The sequence below is a fragment of the Tachyglossus aculeatus genome, chromosome 2 (assembly GCF_015852505.1).
Source record: "Tachyglossus aculeatus isolate mTacAcu1 chromosome 2, mTacAcu1.pri, whole genome shotgun sequence".
NCBI lineage: Eukaryota > Metazoa > Chordata > Mammalia > Monotremata > Tachyglossidae > Tachyglossus > Tachyglossus aculeatus.
In genome coordinates, this window is record NC_052067.1 from 131,874,015 (window position 1) to 131,900,863 (window position 26,849).

At 47.5% G+C, this 26,849-nt stretch overlaps 1 protein-coding gene across 1 annotated transcript in view; it reads left to right on the top strand.

The window, feature by feature from the left end:
* The first annotated feature begins 346 nt into the window (after positions 1-346).
* SH3RF3 (SH3 domain containing ring finger 3) overlaps positions 347-26,849 on the top strand; it is a 397,785-nt gene continuing 371,282 nt past the window's right edge. The window contains exons 1-2 of the mRNA XM_038742700.1: positions 347-590; positions 16,095-16,121. Coding sequence (XP_038598628.1) covers positions 347-590; positions 16,095-16,121 — 271 coding nt within the window. The remainder of the gene's footprint in view (positions 591-16,094; positions 16,122-26,849) is intronic.

Below are 26,849 nucleotides of genomic sequence, written 5' to 3' on the forward strand. Positions count from 1 at the left end.
AGGAGGAGGAGAGGAGGAAAAGGAGGAGGAGGAGGGAGAGGAGAAAGAGGAGGAGGAGGAAGAGGAGGAGAGGAGGAGGAGGAGGAGGGGAGGAGAGGAGGAGGAAAAGGGGGAGGAGAAGAGAAGGGGAGGGGAGGAGGAGAGGAGGAGGAGAAGAGAGGAAGAGGAGGAGAAGAGGAGGAGAAGGAGAAGAGGAGGAGGAGAAGGGGTGGGGAGGAGGAGCAGGAGAGGAGGAGGGAGAGGAGAAGAGAAGGGGAGAAGAGGAGGAGAAGAGGAGGAGCAGGAGAAGGAGGAGGAGAGAAGAGGAGGAGAGGAGGTGGAGGAGGAGGAGGGTTTGTGCGGAGCGATGGACGAGTCGTCGCTGCTGGACCTGCTGGAGTGCTCCGTGTGCCTGGAGCGGCTGGACACGACGGCCAAGGCGCTGCCCTGCCAGCACACCTTCTGCCGCCGCTGCCTGGAGCGCATCGTCTGCTCCCGCCACGAGCTGCGCTGCCCCGAGTGCCGCATCCTGGTGGGCTGCGGGGTGGACCAGCTGCCCGCCAACATCCTCCTCGTCCGCCTGCTGGACGGCATCCGCCGGGGACCCCGGACCCCCGACCCCCGGCCCGCGGCCCCCGACGGCCCCCGGGGAACCGCCGCCGCCGCGGCCACAGCCGCCGCCGCAGCCCCATCCTCCAAGCCCGGGCCGAGGACCCCCCTCTTGGGAAAGGTGGGTGTCTCCCCCAGCCACCCCCTGCCACCCCCTGCCACCCCCCGCCACCCCCCGCCCTTCGCGGCTGCACGACTGATAAGGAGGATGGCGTTGGGGAAGCGCTGAGGTTGATACAAGGTTGTCCCACGTACCAATTGTAATGATAATCGTGGTATTTGATAAGCGCTTACTCTGTGCCGAGCGCTGCTCTAAGCGCTGAGGTTGATACAAGGATGTCCCACATACCAATTGTAATGATAATCGTGGTATTTGATAAGCGCTTACTCTGTGCCGAGCGCTGCCCTAAGCGCTGAGGTTGATGCAAGGTTGTGTCACATAACAATTGTAATGATAATCATGGTATTTGATAAGCGCTTACTCTCTGCCGAGCGCTGCTCTAAGCGCTGAGGTTGATACAAGGTTGTCCCACATAACAATTGTAATGATAATCGTGGTATTTGATAAGCACTTACTATGTCCCGAGCACTGTTCTTAGCGCTGGAGTTGATGCAAGGTTGTCCCACATGATAATAATAATGATGACGATGGTATTTGTTAAGCGCTTACTCTGTGCCAAACACTGTTCTAAGCGCTGGATTGATACAGGGTTGTCCCACATACCAATTGTAATGATAATCGTGGTATTTGATAAGGGCTTACTCTGTGCCGAGCGCTGCCCTAAGCGCTGAGGTTGATACAAGGTTGTCCCACATGCCAATTATAATGATAATCATGGTATTTGATAAGCGCTTACTCTCTGCCGAGCGCTGCTCTAAGCGCTGAGGTTGATACAAGGTTGTCCCACATACCAATTGTAATGATAATCGTGGTATTTGATAAGCGCTTACTCTGTGCCAAGCACTGTTCTTAGCGCTGGAGTTGATGCAAGGTTGTCCCACATGATAATAATAATGATGACGATGGTATTTGTTAAGCGCTTACTCTGTGCCAAACACTGTTCTAAGCGCTGGATTGATACAGGGTTGTCCCACATACCAATTGTAATGATAATCGTGGTATTTGATAAGGGCTTACTCTGTGCCGAGCGCTGCCCTAAGCGCTGAGGTTGATACAAGGTTGTCCCACATACCAATTATAATGATAATCATGGTATTTGATAAGCGCTTTCTCTGTGCCGAGCGCTGTTCTAAGCGCTGAAGTTGATACAAGGATGTCCCACATAACAATTGTAATGATGATCATGGTATTTGATAAGCGCTTACTATGTCCCGAGCACTGTTCTTAGCGCTGGAGTTGATGCAAGGTTGTCCCACATGATAATAATAATGATGACGATGGTATTTGTTAAGCGCTTACTCTGTGCCAAACACTGTTCTAAGCGCTGGATTGATACAGGGTTGTCCCACATACCAATTGTAATGATAATCGTGGTATTTGATAAGCGCTTACTCTGTGCCGAGCGCTGCTCTAAGCGCTGAGGTTGATACAAGGATGTCCCACATAACAGTTGTAATGATAATCGTGGTATTTGATAAGCGCTTACTCCGTGCCAAACACTGTTCTAAGCGCTGGATTGATACAGGGTTGTACCACATGATAATTATAATAAAGATGATGGTGTTTGTTAAGCACTTACTATGTGCCAAGCACTGTTCTTAGCGCTGGAGTTGTTGCAAGGTTGTCCCACATGATAATAATAATAATGACGATGGTATTTGTTAAGCACTTACTATGTCCCAAGCACTGCTCTTAGCGCTGGAGTTGATACAAGGTTGTCCCACATGATAATAATAATAATGACGATGGTATTTGTTAGGCACTTACTATGTGCCAAGCACTGTTCTTAGCGCTGGAGTTGATGCAAGGTTGTCTCACATGATAATAATAATAATGACGATGGTATTTGTTATGCGCTTACTACGTGCCAAACACTGTTCTAAGAGCTGGATTGATACAGGGTTGTCCCACATGATAATTATAATAATGACGATGGTGTTTGTTAAGCACTTACTATGTGCCAAGTACTGTTCCGAACGCTGGGGTTGATACGAGGTTGTCCCACATGATAATTATAATAATGACAATGGTATTTGTTAAGCACTTACTATGTGCCAAGCACTGTTCTAAGCACAGGGGTTGATACAAGGTTGTCCCACAAAATAATAATGATGGTATTTGTTAAGCGCTTACTATGTGCCAAGCACTGTTCTAAGCGCTGGATTGATACAGGGTTGTCCCACATGATGATAATAATAATAATGACAATTGTATTTGTTAAGCACTTACTATATGCCAAGCACTGTTCTAAGCACTGGATTGATACAGGGTTGTCTCACATGATAATAATAATAATGATGATGGTATTTGTTAAGTGCTTACTATGTGCCAAGTACTATTCTAAGCTCGGGGGTTGATACAAGGTTGTCCCACATGATAATAATAATAATGATGATGATGGCATTTGTTAAGCGCTTACTATGTGCCAAGCACTGTTCTGAGCCCTGGGGGAGATGCAAGGTCATCAGGTTGTCCCACATAGTAATAATAATAATAATGATGGTATTTGTTAAGCGCTTACTATGTGCCAAGCACTGTTCTAAGCGCTGGGGGGGGGGGAGGAATACAAGTTCATCACGTTGTCCCACGTGGGGCTCACAGTGTTCATCCCCATTTTACAGATGAGGGAACTGAAGCACAGAGAAGTGAAGTGACTTGCCCAAAGTCACACAGCTGACACGTGGCAGAGCTGGGATTTGAACCCATGACCTCTGACTCCCAAGCCTGGGCTCTTTCCACTGAGCCACACTGCTTCTCTACCCCGCCCCCCACCCTCCAGACCACTAGCTCCTTGAAGGCGGGGAATGGATCTGGTTTGTTCGACGGTCATTCATTCAATGGTATTTATTGAGCGCTTACTGTGTGCAGAGCACTGTACTAAGTGCTTGGCACACAGTAAGTCCTCGATTATAATAATGATGGTATTTGTTAAGCGCTTACTATATCCCAAGAACTGTTCTAAGTGCTGGATAATAATTATTATGGTATTTGTTAAGCGCTTACTGCGTGCCCAGCACGGTTCTAAGTGCTGGGGTAGATACGATGTAATCAGATTGTCCCACGTGGGGCTCACAGTCTCAATCCCCATTTTAGAGATGAGGGAACTGAAGCACAGGGAAGTGAAGTGGGTTGCCCAAGGTCACACAGCAGACAAGGGGCGGAGATTAGAACCCGCATCCTCTGACTCCTAAACCCGGGCTCTTTTCACTGAGCCACGCTGCTTCTCTAATATGATGGTTTTTATTCATAGTGATGATTAATATTGTTATTTTCTTCTAGACTGTGAGCCCACTGTTGGGTAGGGACCGTCTCTATATGTTGCCAACTTGGACTTCCCAAACGCTTAGTACAGTGCTCTGCACACAGTGAGCGCTCAATAAATATGACTGATTGATTGATTGATTTTGATTGTTATTGTTAGGAATGCTATTAATAATAATGATGATGATGATGATAATCGTGGTATTTGTTAAGAGCTTACTCTGTCCTGGGCACTGGTGTTGAGCGCTGTGGTAGATAGAAGCAAATTAGATAGAAGCCACGTGGGGCTCACAGTCTCCGTCCCCATTTTACAGATGAGGTCACTGAGGCCCAGAGAAGTGAAGTGACTTCCCCAAGGTCAAACGGCAGAGGCAGGATTAGAACCCAGGACCTTCTACTCCCAGGCTGGTTCTCTATCCACCGCGACACGCTGCTTCTCTAAATAAACCCCTCTTCTCACTTAAGCTTTTCCAGCCCCCACATCCCTGCCCCTCCCTGGCCCCCCGCCACCCGCTCCGTCCCCCTCAGGCCTGTCCCCTCTACTCTCTCAATCGTATTTATTGAGCGCTTACTGTGTGCAGAGCACTGTACTAAGCACCCTCACCCACCTTCCCCGGAACCTGCCCTGCCAACTCTCTCTCTCTCTCCCTCACACGGAAACCTGGCCCTACCCAGTCGTTCAGGTTGAGGGGTGAAAATCGTTTCCTGATTATGGATGAGGGGCTTGTGGCATCTATTTGGCAGAGCGGGGGAAGTCCCTGAATTTATTGGCTGCAGAGGGAGGGAAGGGGATGCAAGACTTCCCTTTTATTAGGAAGAGGTTAACCTGTGGTTTTAGAGCCTAGACCCCTTCCTTGAAATTGCCTGTCTGGAGGATCAGACTTTGTACTGCCCATGGAAGGATGGGGAGATTGGGCGTTGTGATTTGTCTCCCGATGGGAGTTCCCGGGTTTCCGCCTTAAACTCCCTTAGAGCCTCTGTGGGTGTCACACATCTCTCCCCCATCCCGCTCTTCCTGCCTGCGGCTTCTGGAAAGAGCGAACCCATTGTGAACCCGAGAGGCCCCCGCAGTAGCGTGGTTTGCCTTTCCAGGGAGGAAAAAATCCTGCTGCTGCCAGGGGTCAGCGCTGGGCCTGGATAATAATAATAATAACAATAATAGCATTTATTAAGCGCTTACTATGTGAAAAGCACTGTTCTAAGCGCTGGGGAGGTTACAAGGTGAACAGGTCATCCCATGTGGGCTCACAGTCTTAATCCCCATTTTACAAAGGAGGTGACTGAGGCCCAGAGAAGTGAAGTGATTTGCCCAAAGTCACACAGCTGACTTTTATATACTCCTGTATATATGTATATATGTCTGTACATATTTATTACTCTATTTTTATTTATTTTACTTGTACATATCTATTCTATTTATTTTATTTTGTTAATATGTTTGGTTTTGTTCTCTGTCTCCCCCTTCTAGACTGTGAGCCCACTGTTGGGTAGGGGCTGTCTCTATATGTTGCCAACTTGTACTTCCCAAGCTCTTAGTACAGTGCTCTGCACACAGTAAGTGCTCAATAAATGCGATTGATTGATTGATTGAAGTGGTGGAGCCGGAATTTGAACCCATGACCTCTGATCACCACCTGGGGTTGCCTGCCTGCCCGGCGCTCATGGGCCGCGGCAGAGCCAGGGGGGCAAGGTGGGAGCTGGAGGGAGGGGCCCACATAACAATAATAATAATAATAATAGTGGTATTTGTTAAGTGCTTACTATGTGCAAAGTACTGTTCTAAGCGCTGGGGTAGATACAAGGTAATCAGGTTGTCCCACGTGGGGCTCACAGTCTTAGTCCCCATTTTCCAGATGAGGTAACTGGGACCCAGAGAAGTGAAGTGACTTGCTCAAAGTCACACAGCTAATTGGCAGAGCTGGGATTCGAACCCATGACCTCTGACTCCAAAGCCCGGGCTCTTTCCACTGAGTCACGCTGCTTCTCTGCGGACAAGCGCTTAGTACAGTGCTCTGCACACAGTAAGCGCTCAATAAATACAACTGAATGAATGACACAGAGAGTACCGGAGAGACCTCCCACGGGCCGGGCTCGCTGAGGGGAGAGGTGGGATGCCGGGAGCCGAGCAGGACCACGAGGGTCAGCCGTCAGATGGTTTCTTGCCGGACAGGGCTATGTTCCGTTACACCGATACCCTACTTCACTCCGGCAGATGACTCCGAAGGCAGCCAGCCTAACACGCGCGGTGGGAACCTTTTGGACGTGAAGCGGGGCAGATCAACAGGCAGGGTTTTGAAACGGACCGTCGCTCTCAGGGCAGAATTCCCTCTGTGGGAAGCTTCCAGTCCCGGAGGCCAGAGTGGGAACGCCAATCTGATCCTTTCCCGCACGTCCCCGAAACACGCCGGAGCTCTCGGTTGCTTTGTGGAGGACCGTCACGGGTCAGAAAAGATGGACAATGCAGGTTCTTTGACCCCTGATAGTGTGCGCGTGTGTGTTGTGTGTGTATGAAGAGCATGTGTGTATCCTGCACCTGTCCCATAACGTGCATCTTACACTCAATTGCTGCTACTTAGAGTTATCATCATCATCAGTTGTATTTATTGAGCGCTTACTGTGTGCAGAGCACTGTACTAAGCGCTTGGGAAGTACAAGTTGGCAACATATAGAGACAGTCCCTACCCAACAGTGGGCTCACAGTCTAAAAGGGAGTTATGTTTTCAGCAAGTAGGAACGGGAGTTGTTCTGCTGTCTCTCCCGAACCCAGATGACCCAGCACAGAAATCTATCCGGGCATCCGAAGGCCATGGTACTGTTTGAGTCCCCAGTCCTAATAGTGATGGTATTTGTTAAGAACTTACTATGTGCCACCCACTGTTCTAAGTGCTGGGGGAGGAAAAGGTAATCAGGTTGTCCCACGTGGGGCTCACAGTCTTCATCCCCACTTTACAGATGAGGTAAGGCACAGAGAAGTTGTGACTTCAATCAATCAATCGTATTTATTGAGCGCTTACAGTGTGCAGAGCACTGTACTAAGCGCTTGGGAAGTACAAGTTGGCAACATATAGAGACAGTCCCTACCCAACAGTGGGCTCATAGTCTAAAAGCCCCAAGTCACACAGCTGACAAGTGACGGAGCTGAGATTAGAACCCATGACCTCTCATCCCAAGCCCCTGCTCTTTCCACTGAGCTACTCCTCCCCCTCTCCATCCCCCCGCCGCCTTACCTCCTTTCCTTCCCCACAGCACCTGTATATATGTATGTATGTTTGTACGGATTTATTACTCTTTTTATTTATTTTACTTGTACATATTTATCCTATTTATTTTATTCTGTCAATATGTTTTGTTTTATTCTCTGTCTCCCCCTTTTAGACTGTGAGCCTACTGTTGGGTAGGGACTGTCTCTATATATTGCCAACTTGTACTTCCCAAGCGCTTAGTACAGTGCTCTGCACACAGTAAGCGCTCAATAAATACGATTGAATGAATTAATTAATATATGCTATTTGCCGAGCATCATTTTAGGTCCTGAGGTAGACAAAAGATAATCAGGTTGGACACAGTCCCTGTCCCACATGGGGCTCACTGTCTAAAGGCTAGGGACAACAGGTATCGAATCCCTATTTTACAACTGAGGAAACTGAGGCGCAGAGAGATTAGGTGACTTGCCCAGGGTCACACAGTGGGCAAGTGGCGGAGTGGGATTCGAACCCTAGGCCCGGGCTCTTTCCACTAGGCTACACTGCTTCTCAAGCTGCAGCTTAAATCTTCAGATCGTTTCCAGGCCCCATCTGTCGAGAGCATCGCTTTTATGAATCACTCCCTATCAGGAAGGACTGTTCGCTCTTCATCACTCTCTCCTTCCAGGAGCTACTCGATGAGTTTAAAACGAGCTTCAAATGCTCCGGCACATTCCTCCAAACCAATGAGCAGTCACCGCTGGGCAGCTCTGAAGCTTTCCATGCAGACCTCGGAGAATTCAGAGGAGGGAGGCGCCGCGGGCGAAAGGAACACCAATTCCGGTTATCAACACTTCATCTGGGTCAGAGGGAGGGATTTCTGGGCTTGGGCTTCTGCTCATGAGAAAGGGAACTCTCCCAGCTTGGGCTCTGCAGGAATTCCTTCTACCAGACATATGTGCCCATTTAGAGGGATGCCCTTCTTTTCATTCTTTCATTCATTCAATCGTATTTATTGAGCGCTTACTGCGTGCAGAACACTGTACTAAGCTCTTGGGAAGTACAAGTTGGCAACATATAGAGACGGTCCCTACCCGACAGCAGGCTTACAGTCTAGAAGGGGGAGACAGACAGCAAAACAAACCGTATTAACAAAATACTATAAGTAGAATAGTAAATACGTAGAAGTAAAATAAATAGAGTAATAAATCTGTACAAACCTATATACAGGTGCTGTGGGGAGGGGAAGGAGGTAAGGCGAGGGAGATGGGGAGGAGGGGGAGAGGAAGGCCTCCTGGAGGAGGTGAGCTCTCAGTAGGGCTTTGCCCTCTTGCCCTCCCCACCGCCCCAGTTATGACTGGGGATGAAGTCATTTACTTCCCCTTAGAAACCATGCCCTGTCACCCCAAGACTCCCTGCCCCCGAATTTCAGCAACAGGGCCCCTCCCGGTTCTGACAGGATGGAAGTTGTGTAGTCCTGCTTGTCTTGCTGGGAGCTGTCGGTTGTTTTGTTCGGACTGACCAGATTCATTGACTCTAAGAGACAAGTCCCTAATCCTCGTTTTATTATCTGGCATTTGTTAAGTGCTCACTCTGTGCCAGGCACTGTACGAAGCACCGGGGAAGATACAAGCTTAATCATAACAATAATATTAATAATAATTATGGTATTTGTTAAGCGCTCACAATGAGCCAGGCAGTGTACTAAGCGCTGGGGTGGATACACGCAAATTTGTTTGGACTCAGTCCCTGTCCCACATGGGGCCCACAGCCTTAATCCCCATTTTACACATGAAGTAACTGAGGCACAGAGAAGTGAAGTGACTCACGGAGGAGGCAAGTAGCAGAGCCGGGATTACAACTCAGGTCTCCGGACACCCAGGCCTGTGCTCTTTCCACTAGACCATTCTGCTTCCCAACCATTTATCCTTCCAAATTGTAGTCCCTTATTGAACGCAAGGTAGAACTGCACTTTAGTCCTGTTTTTGTAGACCAGCCCCTAGCAACTCCACTTCCTGTCCTCCCTCGGGCTCTAAACAAAGTTTAGAGTGACAGCCCTGTGTGGGCCCGGGGCTAGCGCTCAGGGAGAGAAAGGGTAGCTTTTTGGTCAGGCTGGGCCCGGTGACTCCCACCCTTTCCCCAGGCCTACCCATGAAGGCCTCCCATGACATCCTCCTCCTGGAAGGGCAAAGCTTCAGAGAACAGGCCTCTGTGGCCCCGCAGGCCCTGGTTCACCATCTGTGCAGTCTCAGCACCAGTTCGACACGGCTAAAGCCCCCTGCTCCTTCCCCCACCATCCCCACCTTGCCCTCTGGGATTATCACAAGTGTCTGAGAGCCCAGTTTATTCTCCAGTTCTTCTCTTTCGGTTTTTAATTCTACCCCCAACTTGATGCTCACTTCCCCTTCCCAGGTAACCACTCCTGGTTTTCACCCCTCTCCCTGCCTAACAAGACTCCCATGGCCTCATCACCAGAAAAAAAGCCACAAAGCTCTTCCCTCCAGTCCTCCCGCGGGTTCCTTTCCCTGTCAGGAACGTCGCGTGGAACAATACCAATGTGTCCTTCCGAAAGAGTCCCACGTACCCCATGTTGTACTCATGTACATCCTTCCTCTCCCCCTCGTCCCCCTCTCCATCCCCCCATTTTACCTCCTTCCCTTCCCCACAGCACCTGTATATACGTATATATGTTTGTACATATTTATTTCACTTGTACATATCTATTCTATTTATTTTATTTTGTTAGTATGTTTGGTTTTGTTCTCTGTCTCCCCCTTTTAGACTGTGAGCCCACTATTGTGTAGGGACTGTCTCTATATGTTGTCAACTTGTACTTCCCAAGCGCTTAGTACAGTACTCTGCACACAGTAAGTGCTCAATAAATGTGACTGATTGACTGTCAGGGACGGGCTGCCAGGCTGAATTTCAGTGCGGGTGGGATTGGAGAAGCAGCGTGACTCAGTGGAAAGAGCCCGGGCTTTGGAGTCAGAGGTCATGGGTTCAAATCCCACCTCGGCCAATTGTCAGCTGTGTCACTTTGGGCAAGTCACCTAACTTCTCTGTGCCTCAGTTACCTCATCTGTAAAATGGGGATTAAGACTGTGAGCCCCCCGTGGGACAACCTGATCACCTCTTCTAGACTGTGAGCCCAGTGTTGGGTAGGGACCGTCTCTATAGGTTGCCAACTTGTACTTCCCAAGCGCTTAGTACAGTGCTCTGCACACAGTAAGCACTCAATAAATATGATTGATTGATTGATAGTAACCTCCCAAGCGCTTAGAACAGTGCTTTGCACATAGTAAGCGCTTAATAAATGCCATCATTATTATTATTATTATTATTATTATTATTATTGCTGTGTGGGACATGTTGGCTCTTCACTAACGCCCCGCCTGATCCTGCTGGGACAGGCCCCCGAAGGTGTTGATTATGGGGGCCAGTTTTGTCCCACCTCCTCCCCGGTTGGCCGACTGTAAATTCACAGGGTTGTGCCTGGTGTAGTGACCACGGAGGGCACTGAGCAGCTGTGTTCCCTGCTGCTGAAGTCATCCAAGAGGAGCTCACCACAGGGGTGGTGCCCTCAGTTTCCTTGGGGAACCCCTCTCCCCCATCTCCCTCTTCTTCTCTTTCTTTTTCCTTACCCCTCTCCCTTTTCTCCGTCTCCGCTGGAGGCCCGCGCAAGGGTCGCTGCAAAGAGGAAGACTTGGGAAGGTGGAAGGGAGGGAGGAGAAGAGACTCAGGAAAGAGGAAGAGAGAGGAAGAGAAGGGCTGTGGTTTCTCTGGTTTGGAGCAGAGAGGTTCCGGAGTGGGCGGGGGTATGGAAACAAGAGCACAGCCCACATCTTTTTATTCTGATGATGTGACACCTGTCCACATGTTTTGTTTTGTTGCCTGTCTCCCCCTTCTAGACTGTAAGCCTGTTGTTGGGGAGGGACTGTCTCTATATGCCGCCTACTTGTACTTCCCAAGTGCTTAGTACAGTGCTCTGAACACAGTAAGCACTCAATAAATGCTATTTGAATGAATGAATGAATGAATCTTTTCCATTTGTGCTCAGACTGGGCCCTGAGAGGCCTCGATTTTCCTCTGAGGGAAAAGAGGACTGAAGTGAGGAGTCCCACCTTTCCTCATGAGCCTGGGGCTTTAGAGTCATCTTTAAACCCTCTGCCCCCTCTCCCCCCAGATTCCCTCTCAGGAAACCTTGTTGATGGGTGATGCTTGAGTCTTGGACTTGCTGATGCTTTGATAATCATAATGATAATAATGATAATGATGATAACGGTGACATTCAAGCACTTATTATGTACCAAACGCTTTACTTAGCGCTGGGGGAGAGACGAGGCAATCAGGTAGGACACAATTCCCATCCCCCATGGATCTCACAGTCTACATGGGAGGGAGAACAGGTTTTTAATTTTACAGCTGAGAAAACCGAGGCAAGGCAACACAGCAGGCAAATGGTGGAACCGGGATTAGAACCCAGGTCCTTCCTGCTGCTTCTCATCAGTGACCGGTTTTTTTTGGTGTTGCGGTCCAAACAATTGGTCCTAACGGCCACAGGGAGCCTCACCCAGGAATGATATTCCTGGATAAATGAATGTCAGACTGGGTCCGGATCTGGGGCACGGCTGAGTCTTCACCCCGCCCTGGGGCCAGGCTTGAACCAGACAGGATGGAGGCTTCTTTCCATCTGCAGTCGCCGACTTGCCATCAGGCTAAGAAGTCTGTGTCTGCATTAAAGCAGGTCTGTGGCCTCTGTTCCACTGTACATAGCACATGAAGAAACTCATTCTCCCTGAACTTCTCCGGAGAATAAAGCCACGAGCAGGGAGAGCGCTTGAGGAGACGGAAGGGTCCATCACATCTGGGCCTCGACCCGGTGCCAACCTTCTCCCCCTTCTAGACTGTGAGCCCGCTGTTGGGTAGGGACCGTCTCTATATGTTGCCAACTTGTACTTCCCAAGCGCTTAGTACAGTGCTCTGCACACAGTAAGCGCTCAATAAATACGATTGAATGAATGACTGAATGGATAAACCAGTTACGCGACCCCCCGAGCGGCCCTACTGAGAGCTCACCTCCTCCAGGAGGCCTTCCCAGACTGAGCCCCCTCCTTCCTCTCCCCCTCCTCTCCCTCTCCATCCCCCCTGCCTTACCTCCTTCTCTTCCCCACAGCACCTGTATATATGTTTGGACATATTTATTACTCTATTTTACTTGTACATATCTATCCCATTTATTTTATTTTGTTAATATGTTTTGTTTTGTTCTCTGTCTCCCCCTTCTAGACTGTGAGCCCACTGTTGGGTAGGGACCGTCTCTATGTGTTGCCAACTTGTACTTCCCAAGCGCTTAGTACAGTGCTCTGCACACAGTAAGCGCTCAATAAATACGATTGATTGATTGATTGACCGTGTCCCGCGTTTGGCCATCTGGAGTCGCGGGCTCCCCGAGAGTCGTCGTCATTGCATCTGTTCGCCTTTGAACAGTCCTTGCTGACAACGGCGTTTCTCCAGGAAGATCGATGATGTCGCTTCTCTTTGCATGAATGAGCAGTCGGGCCAGGGCGAAGTTTTTGTTGGATTCCTTGGCCATCCTCCACTCCTGGAACAGGCGTCCAGCCAGCTCCGGCTCGGCGGGACCGTCTCTGGGACGGCTGCCCGTTAACGGGTTTTGGGACCTAACCAGCAGCTTTGTCCTATGGCCTCGGGCCCGTCTGCCTCAGTGGGCCCACAGGGCTGGCTGCCAGAGGGGAAGAGAAATCGGGCTGGCTACAGGCAGGTCACGACCCCCCTGCGGCCTGGCTGACCACACAGTGGGTGAACCAGAGAAGCAGCATGGCTCAGTGGAAAGAGCACGGGCTTTGGAGCCAGGGTCACGGGTTCGAATTTCGGCTCTGCCAATTGTCAGCTGTGTGACTTTGGGGCAAGTCACTTCGCTTCTCTGTGCCTCAGTTCCCTCATCTGTAAAATGGAATGGGGATTAAGATTGTGCCCCCGTGGGACAACCTGATCACCTTGTAACCTCCCCAGCACTTAGAACAGTGCTTTGCACATAGTAAGCGCTTAATAAATGCCACCATTATTATTATTATTAACAACCTGACCATAATAATAATAATAATAATAATGATAATGGGATTTATTAAGCGCTTACTATGTGCAAAGCACTGTGCTCCCTGTCGCCCCCCCATTGTTGTAGGGGTGGACGCTGCTGACCAGGACAACTGACCCATATTCTCCTTATTCACTCATTCATTCATTCAATCGTATTTATTGAGAACTTACTGTGTGCAGAGCACTGTACTAAGCACTTGGGAAGTACAAGTTGGCAACATATAATCAATCAATCAATCAATCGTATTTATTGAGCGCTTACTGTGTACAGAGCACTGTACTAAGCACTTGGGAAGTACAAGTTGGCAACATATAGAGACAGTCCCTACCCAACAACGGGCTCGCAGTCTAGAAGGGGGAGACAGACAACAAAACAAAACATATTAATAAAATAAATAGAATAGTATTTCACTCAATCATTGCACTTCCCAAGTGCTTAGTACAGTGCTCTGCACACAGTCAGCACTCAATAAATAGGATTGAATGAATGAATTCAATCGTATTTATTGAGCATTTACTATATGCAGAGCACTGTACTAAGCTCTTTGGAAAGTACAATTCGACAACACATAGTATTTTTTGAGCACTTACTGTGTGCAGAGTACTATATGAAGCACTTGGAAAGTACAGTACAACAATGGGGATTAAGACTGTGAGCCCCACGTGGGACAACCTGATCACCTTGTAACCTCCCCAGCGCTTAGAACAGTGCTTTGCTCATAGTAAGCACTTAATAAATGCCATTATTATTGTTATTAATAATAATAATCAGTAACATTCCCTCCCAACAACGAGCTCACAGTCTACAGTGAGGGAGACAGACATCAATACAAATACATAAGTGCCTGAGGATGGGAGGGGAGAAGAGCAAAGGGATAAATAAAATTACATCCTCCTTCCGAGGCCCACCGGGCAGGGACTTCTCCCCTCCACCGGCCTGCGGAAACTTTTAGGTCTCTAATGCGGCTCTTTCCGAGTTCTCGTGGAATGATTTCTGGGAAACGATTGAGTAGGTGCACTGTTCATTTTATGGGGATGGTGGAACTTCCCTTCTCCGGCCGGTGGAAACTTCCAGGCCTCTGACTCGGCTCTTTCTGAGTTCTCTTGGAGTGGTTGCTGGGAAACTGGGTAGGGAAACGACTGACCATTCAATTTACGGGGACCAGTTTGGACCAGTTAGGCCACGATTCCAGACGCCAGTAGACAAGTACTTCTCTTTGCACTTGTCTTGCAGGAGCTGGGCTGATATGTTCGGTTCCTTTCTATAATTGCGGTATTTGTTAAGCGCTTACTATGTAGCATTGGATTTACAATGGTGTCCCTCTTCTGCCCTTGTACCATTTGAAAGGAGCAAAAGGGAAAGGAAAAAAAAAATGAAAACATCTTGTACTTGAAGAGGGCTTTTAATAAGCACTTAGTACAGTGCTCTGCACACAGTAAGTGCTCAATAAGTATGATTGAAAGAATTTTCCCAAAACACCATTCCTTCACTGGTCTTGTTTGATGATGATGATATTTCTTAAGTGCTTACTATGTGCCGAGCACTGTTCTAAGCGCTGGGGTTGACACAAGGAAATCAGGTTGTCCCAGGTGGGGCTCACAGTCTTAATCCCCATTTTACAGAGGAGGTAACTGAGGCACAGTGAAGTTAAGTGACTTGCCCAAGGTCACACAGCTGACAAGTGGTGGAGCCGGGATTTGAACTCATGACCTCTGACTCCCAAGCCCGTGCTCTTTCCACTAAGCGACGCTATCCCCTCAACATCTCTGTGAAGTAGAGAGGAGTAAGGATATAGTCTTCCCAGGTTTACAGATGAACTAAAAACCCAGAGAGGTTAAGTTCATTCATTCACTCACTCAATCGTATTTATTGAGCACTTAGTTTGTGCAGAGCACTGTACTAAGCGCTTGGGAAGTACAAGTTAAGTGACTTGCCTGAGGTCACACAGCAGGACTCTTGAGTCCTAGACTCCCATGTTCCTTCCAGTAGAATACACTACCTCTCTGCTGTCTGTCAATCATTGATATTTATTGAGTGCTTACTATGTGCAGAAAGCAGTACTACAATTTACAGTCCAGAAGGGAAGGTTTAAGGGTCCCCTGGCCCCCGACTTCCTCGGAAATGCCAGTACGGGAATGGCATGGTGGAGGTTCTCTGGACTTTTGCTTCACTAGAATGCTAGCCCCTTCATCGTCATAGTCGTCATTGGTATTTATTGAGCGCTTACTGTGTGCAGAGCACTGTACTAAGCACTTGGGAGAGTACAACAGAGTTGGCAGACATGTTCCCTGACCACCTGAGCTTACAGTTTAGAAGGGGAGGCAGATGTTGATGTAAAGAAGTGATTGATAATGTATGATTTAAAGATATGTATGCCCCGTGTTGCTCTGGTCTAGGGAAGAAGACAGAGCGGGAGGAGGAGGAGAAAGGGGGCAGGGCAGATGGTTGTCTTCTTGTCTTCAAGCGTTTAGTACAGTGCTGTGCAGTAACTGCTCAATAAATACGATTGAATGAATTCTTTTACCTCAAAGCAGATGAAAGAGGACAGTGGTGGGAGACAGTGAAGTTGCAGATATCTGGACCATTCATTCATTCAGTCGTATTTATTGAGCACTTACTGTGTGCAGAGCACTGTACTAAGCACTTGGGAATTACAAGTCGGCAACATATAGAGACGATCCCTACCCAACACGGGCTCAGCTATGATCATGTCTCCCCATCTAGACTGCAGACTCTTTATGCGCAGGGAGCATATCTACCAATTCAGTTGTCCTGTGCTCTCCCAATAAATACCATTGATTGATTGATTGATTGATTGCCCAGGAACAGGGTGGCGAGGGGAAGGGGGGAGGTGGTAGTTCCCCAGTGGAGTCAGATGAGCACTAATCGATTCCCGAAGGAACCTATGAGAGGAAGCATATGCTGGAGAATGGGTGGAAGAGGCCAGTGGGTGGGGAGAAGAAGCAGGAGGAAGGAAGAGGTGATGGGAATGGGGAAGGAAGGAGGAAGCTTTCAGGTAGGGTGGTTTTGTATGCCACCACACGGGCTGGGCTTCATCCACCCTAATAATAATAATAATAATTGTGATATTTGTTAAAGCACTTACTATGGGCCAAGCACTCTTCTTTTAAGTGCAGGAGAAGATACAAGATAGTCAGGTCAGACACAGTCCCTGTCCCACAAAGGGCTCACAGTTTAAGTAGGAGGGAGAAGAGGTATTGAATCCCCATTTTACAGATGAGGGAACTGAGGTGCAGAGGATTGAAGTGACAATAAATAATAATGGTATTTGTTAAGTGCTTAGCATGTGCCAAGCACTGTTCTAAGTGCTGGGGTAATAATAATAATAATGGCATTTATTAAGTGCTTACTATGTGCAAAGCACTGTTCTAAGCGCTGGGGAGGTTACAAGGTGATCAGGTTGCCCCACGAGGAGGCTCACAGTTTTAATCCCCATTTTACGGATGAGGGAACTGAAGCACAGAGAAGTTAAGTGACTCATCCAAGGTCACACAGCAGATATGTGGCAGAGTCAGGATTAGAATCCAGATCCTCCGGCTCCCAGGCCTGTGCTCTTTCCACGAGGTCGTGATACTTCTAGCCTTCATTCTTGCTGAGACCCCCCTCGAATCGAGGAGATGACATCCACCTCATCCCCACCTTCAAAGCCCCCTACAATTTTGCCTCCTCCAGGAGGCTTTCCCCGACTAATACTAACCTCTCTAGTCATGTCATTCCATCAGCTATCCTTAGCACTTATTTATTCCAATGTAATAATTGGAATAAATTCCATCTATCCACTTGTAAATTCTATCTATCCACTTATTAGTTTATTTACTGGATTTATTTAGTGTTATACATCTTTTGCCCACTTTTATTGGCACCAATTGTAGCTGTTCTCCTTTTTGTCCATATTATAGTTTACGATCTGTGCCTCCCTGTTGCCCCCGTTAGACTGTAAGATCATTGAGAGCAGACACCATATGTCTTCTACTTTTATTGCACTCTCCTAACCTGGTTTAGTTTCCTGCACCCAAAAAATGTTTAGTAAATTCAGATGATAATGATGCTCTTTTTTGCTTGTTCAGGGGAGTTTCAGGCTTGCTAATAATAATAATGGCATTTATTAAGCGCTTACTATGTGCAAAGCACTGTTCTAAGTGCTGGGGAGGTTACCAGGTGATCAGGTTGTCCCACGGGGGCTCACAGTCTTAATACTCTTAAGTCTCACAGTCTTAATACTCTTAATACTCACAGTCTTAAGACTGTGAGCCAACCGTGGGACAACCTTATCACCTTGTAATCTCACCAGCGCTTAGAACAGTGCTTGGCACATAGTAAGCACTTAATTAATGTCATCATTGTTATACTCATTTTACAGATGAGGTAACTGAGGCCCAGAGAAGTGAAGTGACTTGCCCAAAGTCACACAGCTGACAACTGGCAGAGCCAGGGTTTGAACCCATGACCTCTGTCTCCAAAGCCCCTGCTCTTTCCACTGAGCCATGCTGCTTCTCTAGATTGCGAGCCCTCAAGGGCAGGAATTGGGTGTGCTAACTCTTGTATTGGTCTACTCACCCAAGCACTTAGTACAGTGCTCTGCACACAGTAAGGACTTAATCCTATCGATTGGTTCAGGCAAGAGAGGAGGATGCAGCATCCTGGCCAAATGCAGAGTTCTCTCCTGGATTGCTGGAACTTCAATTCCCAGCAGCTGGACCGCACATGGTCCAGATTGTCTCCAGACTCATTGCTGTCTTAGAGAAGAAATGTATCCTAGTGGAAAAGGCCCGGGAGTGAGGGAACCTGGATTTTAAACCCCGCTCCACCACATCCCTGCTGTGTGACCTTGGCCAGGAACTTCACTTCTCTAGGCCTCAGTTTCCTCATCTGTAAAATGGGGACGAAATACCTGCCCTTCCTACCCCTTAGACTGTGAGCCTCCGATGGGACAGGGATTGTCATTCATTCATTCAATTACATTTATTAAGCGCCTATTGTACTAAGTACTTGGAAAGTGCAATATTGCCATAGAGACAATCCCTGCCCACAACGGGCTTACAGTCTAGAGGAGGGGAGACAGACATCAAAACAAACACACATCAATATAAATAAATATAAATTGTCTGACACAGTTACTTTGTAACTATCCCAGTGCTTAGAACAGTGCTTCGCATAGAATAAGTGCTTAATAAATAACCACAGTTACTTTTGTTAATTATTATTAGCCTGGGCCTGGTATAATGCAAAAATGAGGAGACAGGACTGAGGCTCTATCTTTGGATATCTGAATTCATTCATTCATTCATATTTATTGAGTACTTACTACGTGCAGAGCACTGTATTAAGCCCTTGGGAAGTACAAGTCGGCAACATATAGAGACGGTCCCTACACAACACCGGGCTCACAGTCTCGAAGAGAGAGAATGGCCTGAATAGTCTGTGTTTGTCTTGGTGGAAAGTGGAGAGCTTTCTTAAAACCAGGTGTCTTAAATTCCTTTAAATAAGACCAGTCTTTGAATAGAGTCCCTTAATATTGTTGGATCTTGAAATAGGGGTGGGGGGAGGTTATCCTCTAATCCCCCCTCCTTTTGAGGCTGGTGGGAACCTTTTAATGTCTGTAAACGAAATTCACTTCCTGCAGACCCACTGAAATCTCTTCTTCACAGCAGGTATGTCAGTAGCATCTGTTATCACCTGTGGATTCCAATTCAGCCTCTGATAAGGAGAGGGTTTCCCTGCTTCGGTTAATCAGCACCCAATTAGAGTGATTCCCTGAACCTGTTTGTCTTGCATTTTAAGTGATTCAGAGTCTTATCTTTGAAATCAGTGCAGTATGCCTAATCCCCAGAAGGTTTGTTGTAGTGAAGTAAAATCTCAACTAATCTGTTATATATATATATAGCAGGATGATGGGAGAGGGCTAGTGGGGAAGAATACCCCCTCCTTCACCCCCTTACTGATGGAATTGGTGTCCAAAGCCTCATTCAAGCACCTGTGAGCTGAGATAATCTAACTCCTTCTGGCTGAGATCTGCATCTGGGTGTGATGACCAGAATTACTCCTTGCTGTTCTTCTATTATCACTCTGCATCACCCCACTGGGGTGTGAGAGGGAAAAAAAATCAGGGCTTCATGTTGAAGTAGCTCTTTAGGTTTATTTCTTTCAGGCAAGGCTGAGCTCTATCTTTATGATAGCCCTGGAGTTTCTGGGGTCCCAAATCAAACAGCAAGGAGGCTTTTGATCCTACAGACACGCTTTCTGGAGCCTCGCTGTGGAGTCCAAGGTACTTGTTCTGAGGTTTTGACAGGGCTTTTGGAGCTCTTTAGATGGGACCAATTAGAAATATGTGCTCAATGGGCCTCTGATCAAAATATTAATTAGTCTAAAAGATAGCCGACTGAGGTGCTTCTGTGGTTTTATTACATCTATTTACTTACTGCCATTTGGGAGCTTCTTTTATTGATTGTTCCTTGTAGCTTTATTGTTTTACTATCAAGTTGGCATGCTGAATAAATATTTAAGGTTCAAATAGGCCTTCCTAAGGACTGAAAATTAACCAGAGCGGAAGCTGAGGACTGAAAGTATTTCTCTCCACTTGTTCTCCACATTTATTTATTTTCCATATCTTTGGGCCCTTGGAATCTGTGTAGTTTAGGTTAATGAGAAAACTTAGGGTTAGGCTTGAAGAGAGGCCTGGATATGAGGACATCAATCCTGCTGCTAAAATACAGTCTGGGCCTACCTGCACCATTGCAGATCAGCACTACTTTAAACAATCAATCAATTATATTTACTGCATTCAGAACGCTGTACTGTTTGGGAGAGCACAGTATAGCAGAGTTGGTAGACATGTTCCCTGTCCAGAATGAGCCCTCTGACTTCCTCAGAATGAAAAGGACTCACACTACCAGCTTCTCATTTCTTTTAGAGTTATTCGGAGTCAGAGATTATTATTCCCATTATTCAGAAGGAGAAACTGAGGCCCAGCATGGTTAAGTGATTATTTTGTAGGGCATTTTGATTTTTCTAAAGTGCCATCATCTCATCTTATCCTCACAACATCCCCAAGAGGCGGGTGTTGTCCCCATTTACGGCTATGAGCAGAAAGAGCACGGGCCTGGGAATCAGAGGATATGGGTTCTAATCCCTGCTCTGCGGGGTGACCTTGGGCAAGGCCCTTCACTTCTCTGGGTCTCAGTCACCTCATCCGTAAAATGGGGATTAAGACTGTGACCCCACCCTTTGTGGGACAGGGATTATATCCAACCCAATTATCTTGTATCTACCCCATTGCTTAGAGCAGTGCTTGTTACAAAGTAAGCACTTAACAAATACCATAATTATTATTATTAGTAGGTGAGGAAGCTAAGAATTCAGAGATACTAAGTGACTTAATAAATAAATAGCGCTGATTGACTTTCCCAAGGCCACCCAGCAGGTGAGGGGCAGAGCCGGGGCTGGAATCTGGGCCTTCTGATTTTAGATTCCTGCTTTTACCACTAAGCCAAGCAGCTTCAAAGACTTGCTCATCTTCACAAAATGAATCAGAGTGTATCAGTGAGTGGCAAATATTTGGAATTTGTTCCTTCAGGAAACTTTACAGGCAATAATCAAAGGACTATGGCTACGTCCATGGATGGTCAGGGAATGTAGAAGTGGGGAAAATTCAGAGTGTTAGGAGGTCCATTGCCAATTAATCAATCAATCATACTTATCGAGCACTTACTGTATGCAGACCACTGTACTAAGTGCTTGGGAGAGTCAATGCTTAGAACAGTGCTTTGCACATAGTAAGCGCTTAATAAATGCCATCATTACAGTATAACAGATTTGGTAGACATGTTCCCTGACTACAATGAGTTTGTAGTCTAGGGAGGGAGACAGACAGGAATATAAATAAATTACGGGTCAACATAAATGCTGTGGGGCTGAGGGAGGGGTGAATAAATCCAAGTGCAAGGGTGAGAAAGAAGGGAATGGGAGGAGAGGAAATGAGGGCTTAGTCAGGGAAGGCCTCTTGGAGGAGATGTGCGGTCAATAAGATTTTTGAAGATGGGAAGAGCAGTTGTCTGATACGAAGAGGGAGGGCATTTCAGGCCAGAGGCAGGATGTGGGTGAGAGGTCGGAGGTGAGATAGATGAGATTGACGTAGAGAGAGTAGTTTGGCATTAGACGTGCTCAATAAACACGATTGAGTGAATGAATTAGAGGAGCAAAGCATGCCAGCTGGGCTGTGGTGGAGAGCAGCTAGGTAAGGAAGGAGGGGGCAAGGTGATTGAGTGCTTTAAAGCTAATAAGAAGTTTCTCTTTGATGAGGTGGATGGACAAACCAATAAAGGTTCATAAGATATGGGGAAACATGGATTGAACATTTTTGTAGAAAAACCATGAAGAGGAATGTCCAGCGGACAACCGTCACGTGGTTTCTTCCAAGCATCCCGGTGCCATTGTCAAAGACAAAGTCCTGGGCTGGACAGACTATGTGTCTGTATCAGAGATGGCCTTAAACACGTTCTTACCATTCTCATGAGCTCGTATTAGAATTCAGGTGCCCTGAGCCCCAATTCTCCAAACTTCCTTGCTGGTATTCTGAGCCCTCAGCAAGCCGTTTGAAATGCACGCCTCACACCCTTCAGAGTCAGAGCTGCAGATTTATGAGGAGAGAGTCAGTGAAAAGGGGAATTAGCTGGTGACTGGCTTCAGGCTTCCTCAGGCCTTCTCCTGCCAAGCAGGGCTAAAGCACTTCAGAACTCCGGACAGTAGATGCTCTGATCTGATCGGGGCACAGATCCTGTGGACGCTAGAAGAAGGAATTACCACTGAGTAAATGGTGACAGACTCTTAACTGCCTGCTCCGATTTGGGCATCACTCTGTATCATTATAGAGGAGTTTTGGGCTTCGTTACGTCAACAAGTTTACTTAGAGTCCCCTGGCTGTTTGGTACAGTTGGTTCTCATGTGAAGCGTGTTGTTATTACATGACTTAGAATGCTATGGAAAAATTAAGGCATGATCTTCCCACAGTATGAGTCATTCTGGCGAGAACACAGTCCACAAGTTGGCAAAAGAAGAAACAGGTGTGAACTTGTGTGTGTTGTGGGCCAAGCAGCGTGGCTCAGTGGAAAGAGCGTGGGCTTGGGAGTCAGAGGTCCTGGGTTCGAATCCTGATTCTGCCACTTGTCAGCTGGGTGACCTTGGGCAAGCCACTTAACTTCTCTGTGCCTGTTACCTCATCTGTAAAATGGGGATGAAGACTGTGAGCCCCACGTGGTACAATCTGAACACCTTGTATCCCCCCAGTGCTTAGAACAGTGCTTCACACATAGTAAGCACTTAAATACCGTCATTGTTATTATTTGAATGCAATTATTCTGTATCACAAGTTTCTGCAATAATCTGACAACTGTATTATAATAATTTTGGTATTTGTTAAGCGCTTACTATGTGCCAAGCACCATACTGAGCACTGGGGTAAATTCAAGATAATCAGTTCTCACATGGGGCTCAGAGTCTAAAGCTCAGTGAAAAGAGCACAGGCTTGGGAGTCAGAGGTCAAGGGTTCTAATCCTGCTCTGCCACTTATCAGCTGTGTGACTTTGGGGCAAGTCACTTAACTTCTCTGTGCCTCAGTTACCTCATCTGTAAAATGGGGATTAAGACTGTGAGCTCCACGTGGGACAACCTGATTACTTTGTATCTACCCCAGCACTAAGAACAGTGCTCAGCACATACTATGCACTTAACATGTTGCAGAGGTCTAGGAATCAGAAGGACCTGGGTTATAATCCCAGCTTTGCCATTTGCCTTTGACACTGTGGACCACCCCCTTCTCCTCAACACGTTATCTGACCTTGGCTTCACAGACTCCGTCCTCTCCTGGTTCTCCTCTTATCTCTCCGGTCGTTCTTTCTCAGTCTCTTTTGCAGGCTCCTCCTCCCCCTCCCATCCTCTTACTGTGGGGGTTCCCCAAGGTTCAGTGCTTGGTCCCCTTCTGTTCTCAATCTACACTCACTCCCTTGGTGACCTCATTCGCTCCCACGGCTTCAACTATCATCTCTACGCTGATGACACCCAGATCTCCATCTCTGCCCCTGCTCTCTCCCCCTCCCTCCAGGCTCGCATCTCCTCCTGCCTTCAGGACATCTCCATCTGGATGTCCGCCCGCCACCTAAAGCTCAACATGTCGAAGACTGAGCTCCTTGTCTTCCCTCCCTAAACCTTGTCCTCTCCCTGACTTTCCCATCTCTGTTGACGGCACTACCATCCTTCCCGTCTCACAAGCCCGCAACCTTGGTGTCATCCTCGACTCTGCTCTCTCATTTACCCCTCACATCCAAGCCGTCACCAAAACCTGCCGGTCTCAGCTCCGCAACATTGCCAAGATCCGCCCTTTCCTCTCCATCCAAACCGCTACCCTGCTAATTCAAGCTCTCATCCTATCCCGTCTGGACTACTGCACTAGCCTTCTCTCTGATCTCCCATCCTCGTGTCTCTCCCCACTTCAATCCATACTTCATGCTGCTGCCCGGATTATCTTTGTCCAGAAACGCTCTGGACATATTACTCCCCTCCTCAAAAACCTCCAATGGCTACCGATCAATCTGCGCATCAGACAGAAACTCCTCACCCTGGGCTTCAAGGCTGTCCATCCCCTCGCCCCCTCCTACCTCACCTCCCTTCTCTCCTTCTACTGCCCAGCCCGCACCCTCTGCTCCTCCACCACTAATCTCCTCACTGTACCTCGCTCTCGCCTGTCCCGCCATCGACCCCCGGCCCACGTCATCCCCCGGGCCTGGAATGCCCTCCCTCTGCCCATCCGCCAAGCTAGCTCTCTTCCTCCCTTCAAGGCCCTGCTGAGAGCTCACCTCCTCCAGGAGGCCTTCCCAGACTGAGCCCCTTCTTTCCTCTCCCCCTCGTCCCCCTCTCCATCCCCCCATCTTACCTCCTTCCCTTCCCCACAGCACCTGTATATATGTATATATGGTTGTACATATTTATTACTCTGTTTATTTATTTATTTATTTATTTTACTTGTACATTTCTATCCTACTTATTTTATTTTGTTGGTATGTTTGGTTCTGTTCTCTGTCTCCCCCTTTTAGACTGTGAGCCCACTGTTGGGTAGGGACTGTCTCTATGTGATGCCAATTTGTACTTCCCAAGCGCTTAGTACAGTGCTCTGCACATAGTAAGCGCTCAATAAATACGATTGATTGATTGATTGATTTGTCTGCTGTGTGACCTTGGGTATGTAACTTAATTTCTGTATGCCTCAATTACCTCATCTCTAAAATGGGGATTAAGACTGTGAGCCCCACGTGGGATGGGGACTGGGTCCAGCCTGATTATCTTGATTCTAGCTCTCTTCCTCCCTTCAGAGCCATACTGAGAGCTCACCAGGAGGCCTTTCCAGACTGAGTCCCCCTTTTCCTCTTCTCCTCCCTCTGCCCTCCCTTCTTCCCCTAACCACAGCACTTGTATATTTTTGTACATATTTATTACTCTGTTTTATTGTACATATTTACTATATTTATTTTATTAATGGTGTATATAGCTATAATTCTATTTATTCTGATGATATTGACACCTATCTACTTGTTTTATTTTGTTGTCTCTCTCCCCCTTCAAGACTGTGAGCCCATTGTTGGGTAGGGACCGTCTCTATGTGCTTCCAGTTTGTACTTCCCAAGCACTTAGTACAGTGCTCTGCACACAGTAAGTGCTCAGTACATATGATTGAATGAATGAATACTTAGAACAGTGCCTGACTCATACTAAGTACTCAACAAATACCATAAAACAAATAGCAAGGAGAACAGGTATTGAATGTCCATTCTGTAGATGAGGGAACTGAGGCACAGAGAAGATAAATGACTTGCCTTAGGTCATACAGCAGACAAGTGCTGGAGCTGTGATTTGAACCCACGTCCTCTGAGTCCCAAGCACGTACTCTTTCCACTAGACCACACTGTTTCTCAGGGAAGAACAGGCTGTTGATCAAGGAATCGTTTATATGTATACTTAATGATCCAACTCCAAGTTCTAGTTGATTCTGACACAGGCCTGGCTCCTGAGAATCACAGGAATTGGGCCCACAGTCTCAAATCTTGAGCCAATCTACTCTTTCTGCTTGTCCCCTCTGTTCTAATGTAAGGTCCGTTGGGAGTTTTAGTCCTATAGTGCCCTTCTGTGAGCAGGAGAGGGTTCTAAAGGAAATCTGAAAGCAGAAAGCCCCCCTCCTACTTCACCTCGCTACTCTCCTTCTACAACCCAGCCCACGTACTCTGCTCCTCTAGTGCTAACCTTCTCACTGTGCCTCGATCCCGCCTGTCTCACTGCCAACCCCAAATCCTGCCTCTGGGCTGGAATGCCCTCCCTCCTCAAACCTGACAGACAATTACTCCCCCTGACAGCTTCAACACCTTATTGAAGGCCCATCTCCTCCAAGAGGCCTTCCCAGATTAAGCTCTGCTTTTTCTCATCTCCTACTCCCTTCTGTGTCATCCTGACTTGCTTCCTTAGCTCTTTCCCCCCTCACCCCCCGGCCCCACAGCACTTATATATATACATATTCATCCATTTAATCGTATTTGAGTGCTTACTGTGTGCAGAGCACTGTACTAAGTGCTTAATATATATTGCATATGTATATGTAATTTTATTTACTTCTACTGATGTCCGTCTCGCTGTCTCCTCCCATCCCACCACCAGACTGTGAGCTCACTGTGGGCAGGGAATGCCACTATTTATTGTTGTACTTTCCCAAGTACAGTGCTCTGCAGGCAGTAAATGCTTAATATATATGATTGAATGAGTGACTAGGAAGGGGTCCTCTGGACTGGACCAGCCTCTCCCTGACTGGAGTGGGAATCTGAGCTGGAGGTTGTGGGGTGATTCCAGAATCTGAGAAAGCGACTGTTGTACACATTGGTAATTTATTTATCTATATTAATGTTGGTGTCTCCCTCTAGACTGTGAGCTCCTTGTGGGCAGGGAACGGGTCTTCCAACTCAGTTGCACCGTAGTCTCCCAAGTGTTTTGTTGTTTGTCTCCCCCTTCTAGACTATGAGCCTGTTGTTGGGTAGGGACCCTCTCTATATGTTGCCGACTTGTACTTCCCAAGCGCTTAGTACAGTGCTCTGCACACAGTAAGCGCTCAATAAATATGATTGAATGAAGTGCTTAGTATAGTGCTCTGCACTAAGTGTTCAATAAATACCATTGGTTGAATGTGGTAATTACTAAAGTTGTGGGGTTCCTCCCACCCTCCTCTGAGGCAGCTTCACAGGAGGTAGAGCTGTGTTGGCAAGAATTGGCTTTCCTCACCCACCCCCCTATCTCCTAAGTCACTCAGGGACTTACCTGCTCTTACAGGCACACAAGCACACTGGTTAGTCATCCCTGTTGGCCACTTCTTTTTCCTCTATTGGGTCAAGTTCCCTGCTGGCCACCATTCTCTTACAATGGCATTCATCAGGGTCTGAGACAGGTAAAGAGTGTAAACACCCATTCCCTCAGATAATGCTGACTCAGGGGCACAGCGTTGGGATGAGGCATTGAGGTTTCTTTACCACTTAAT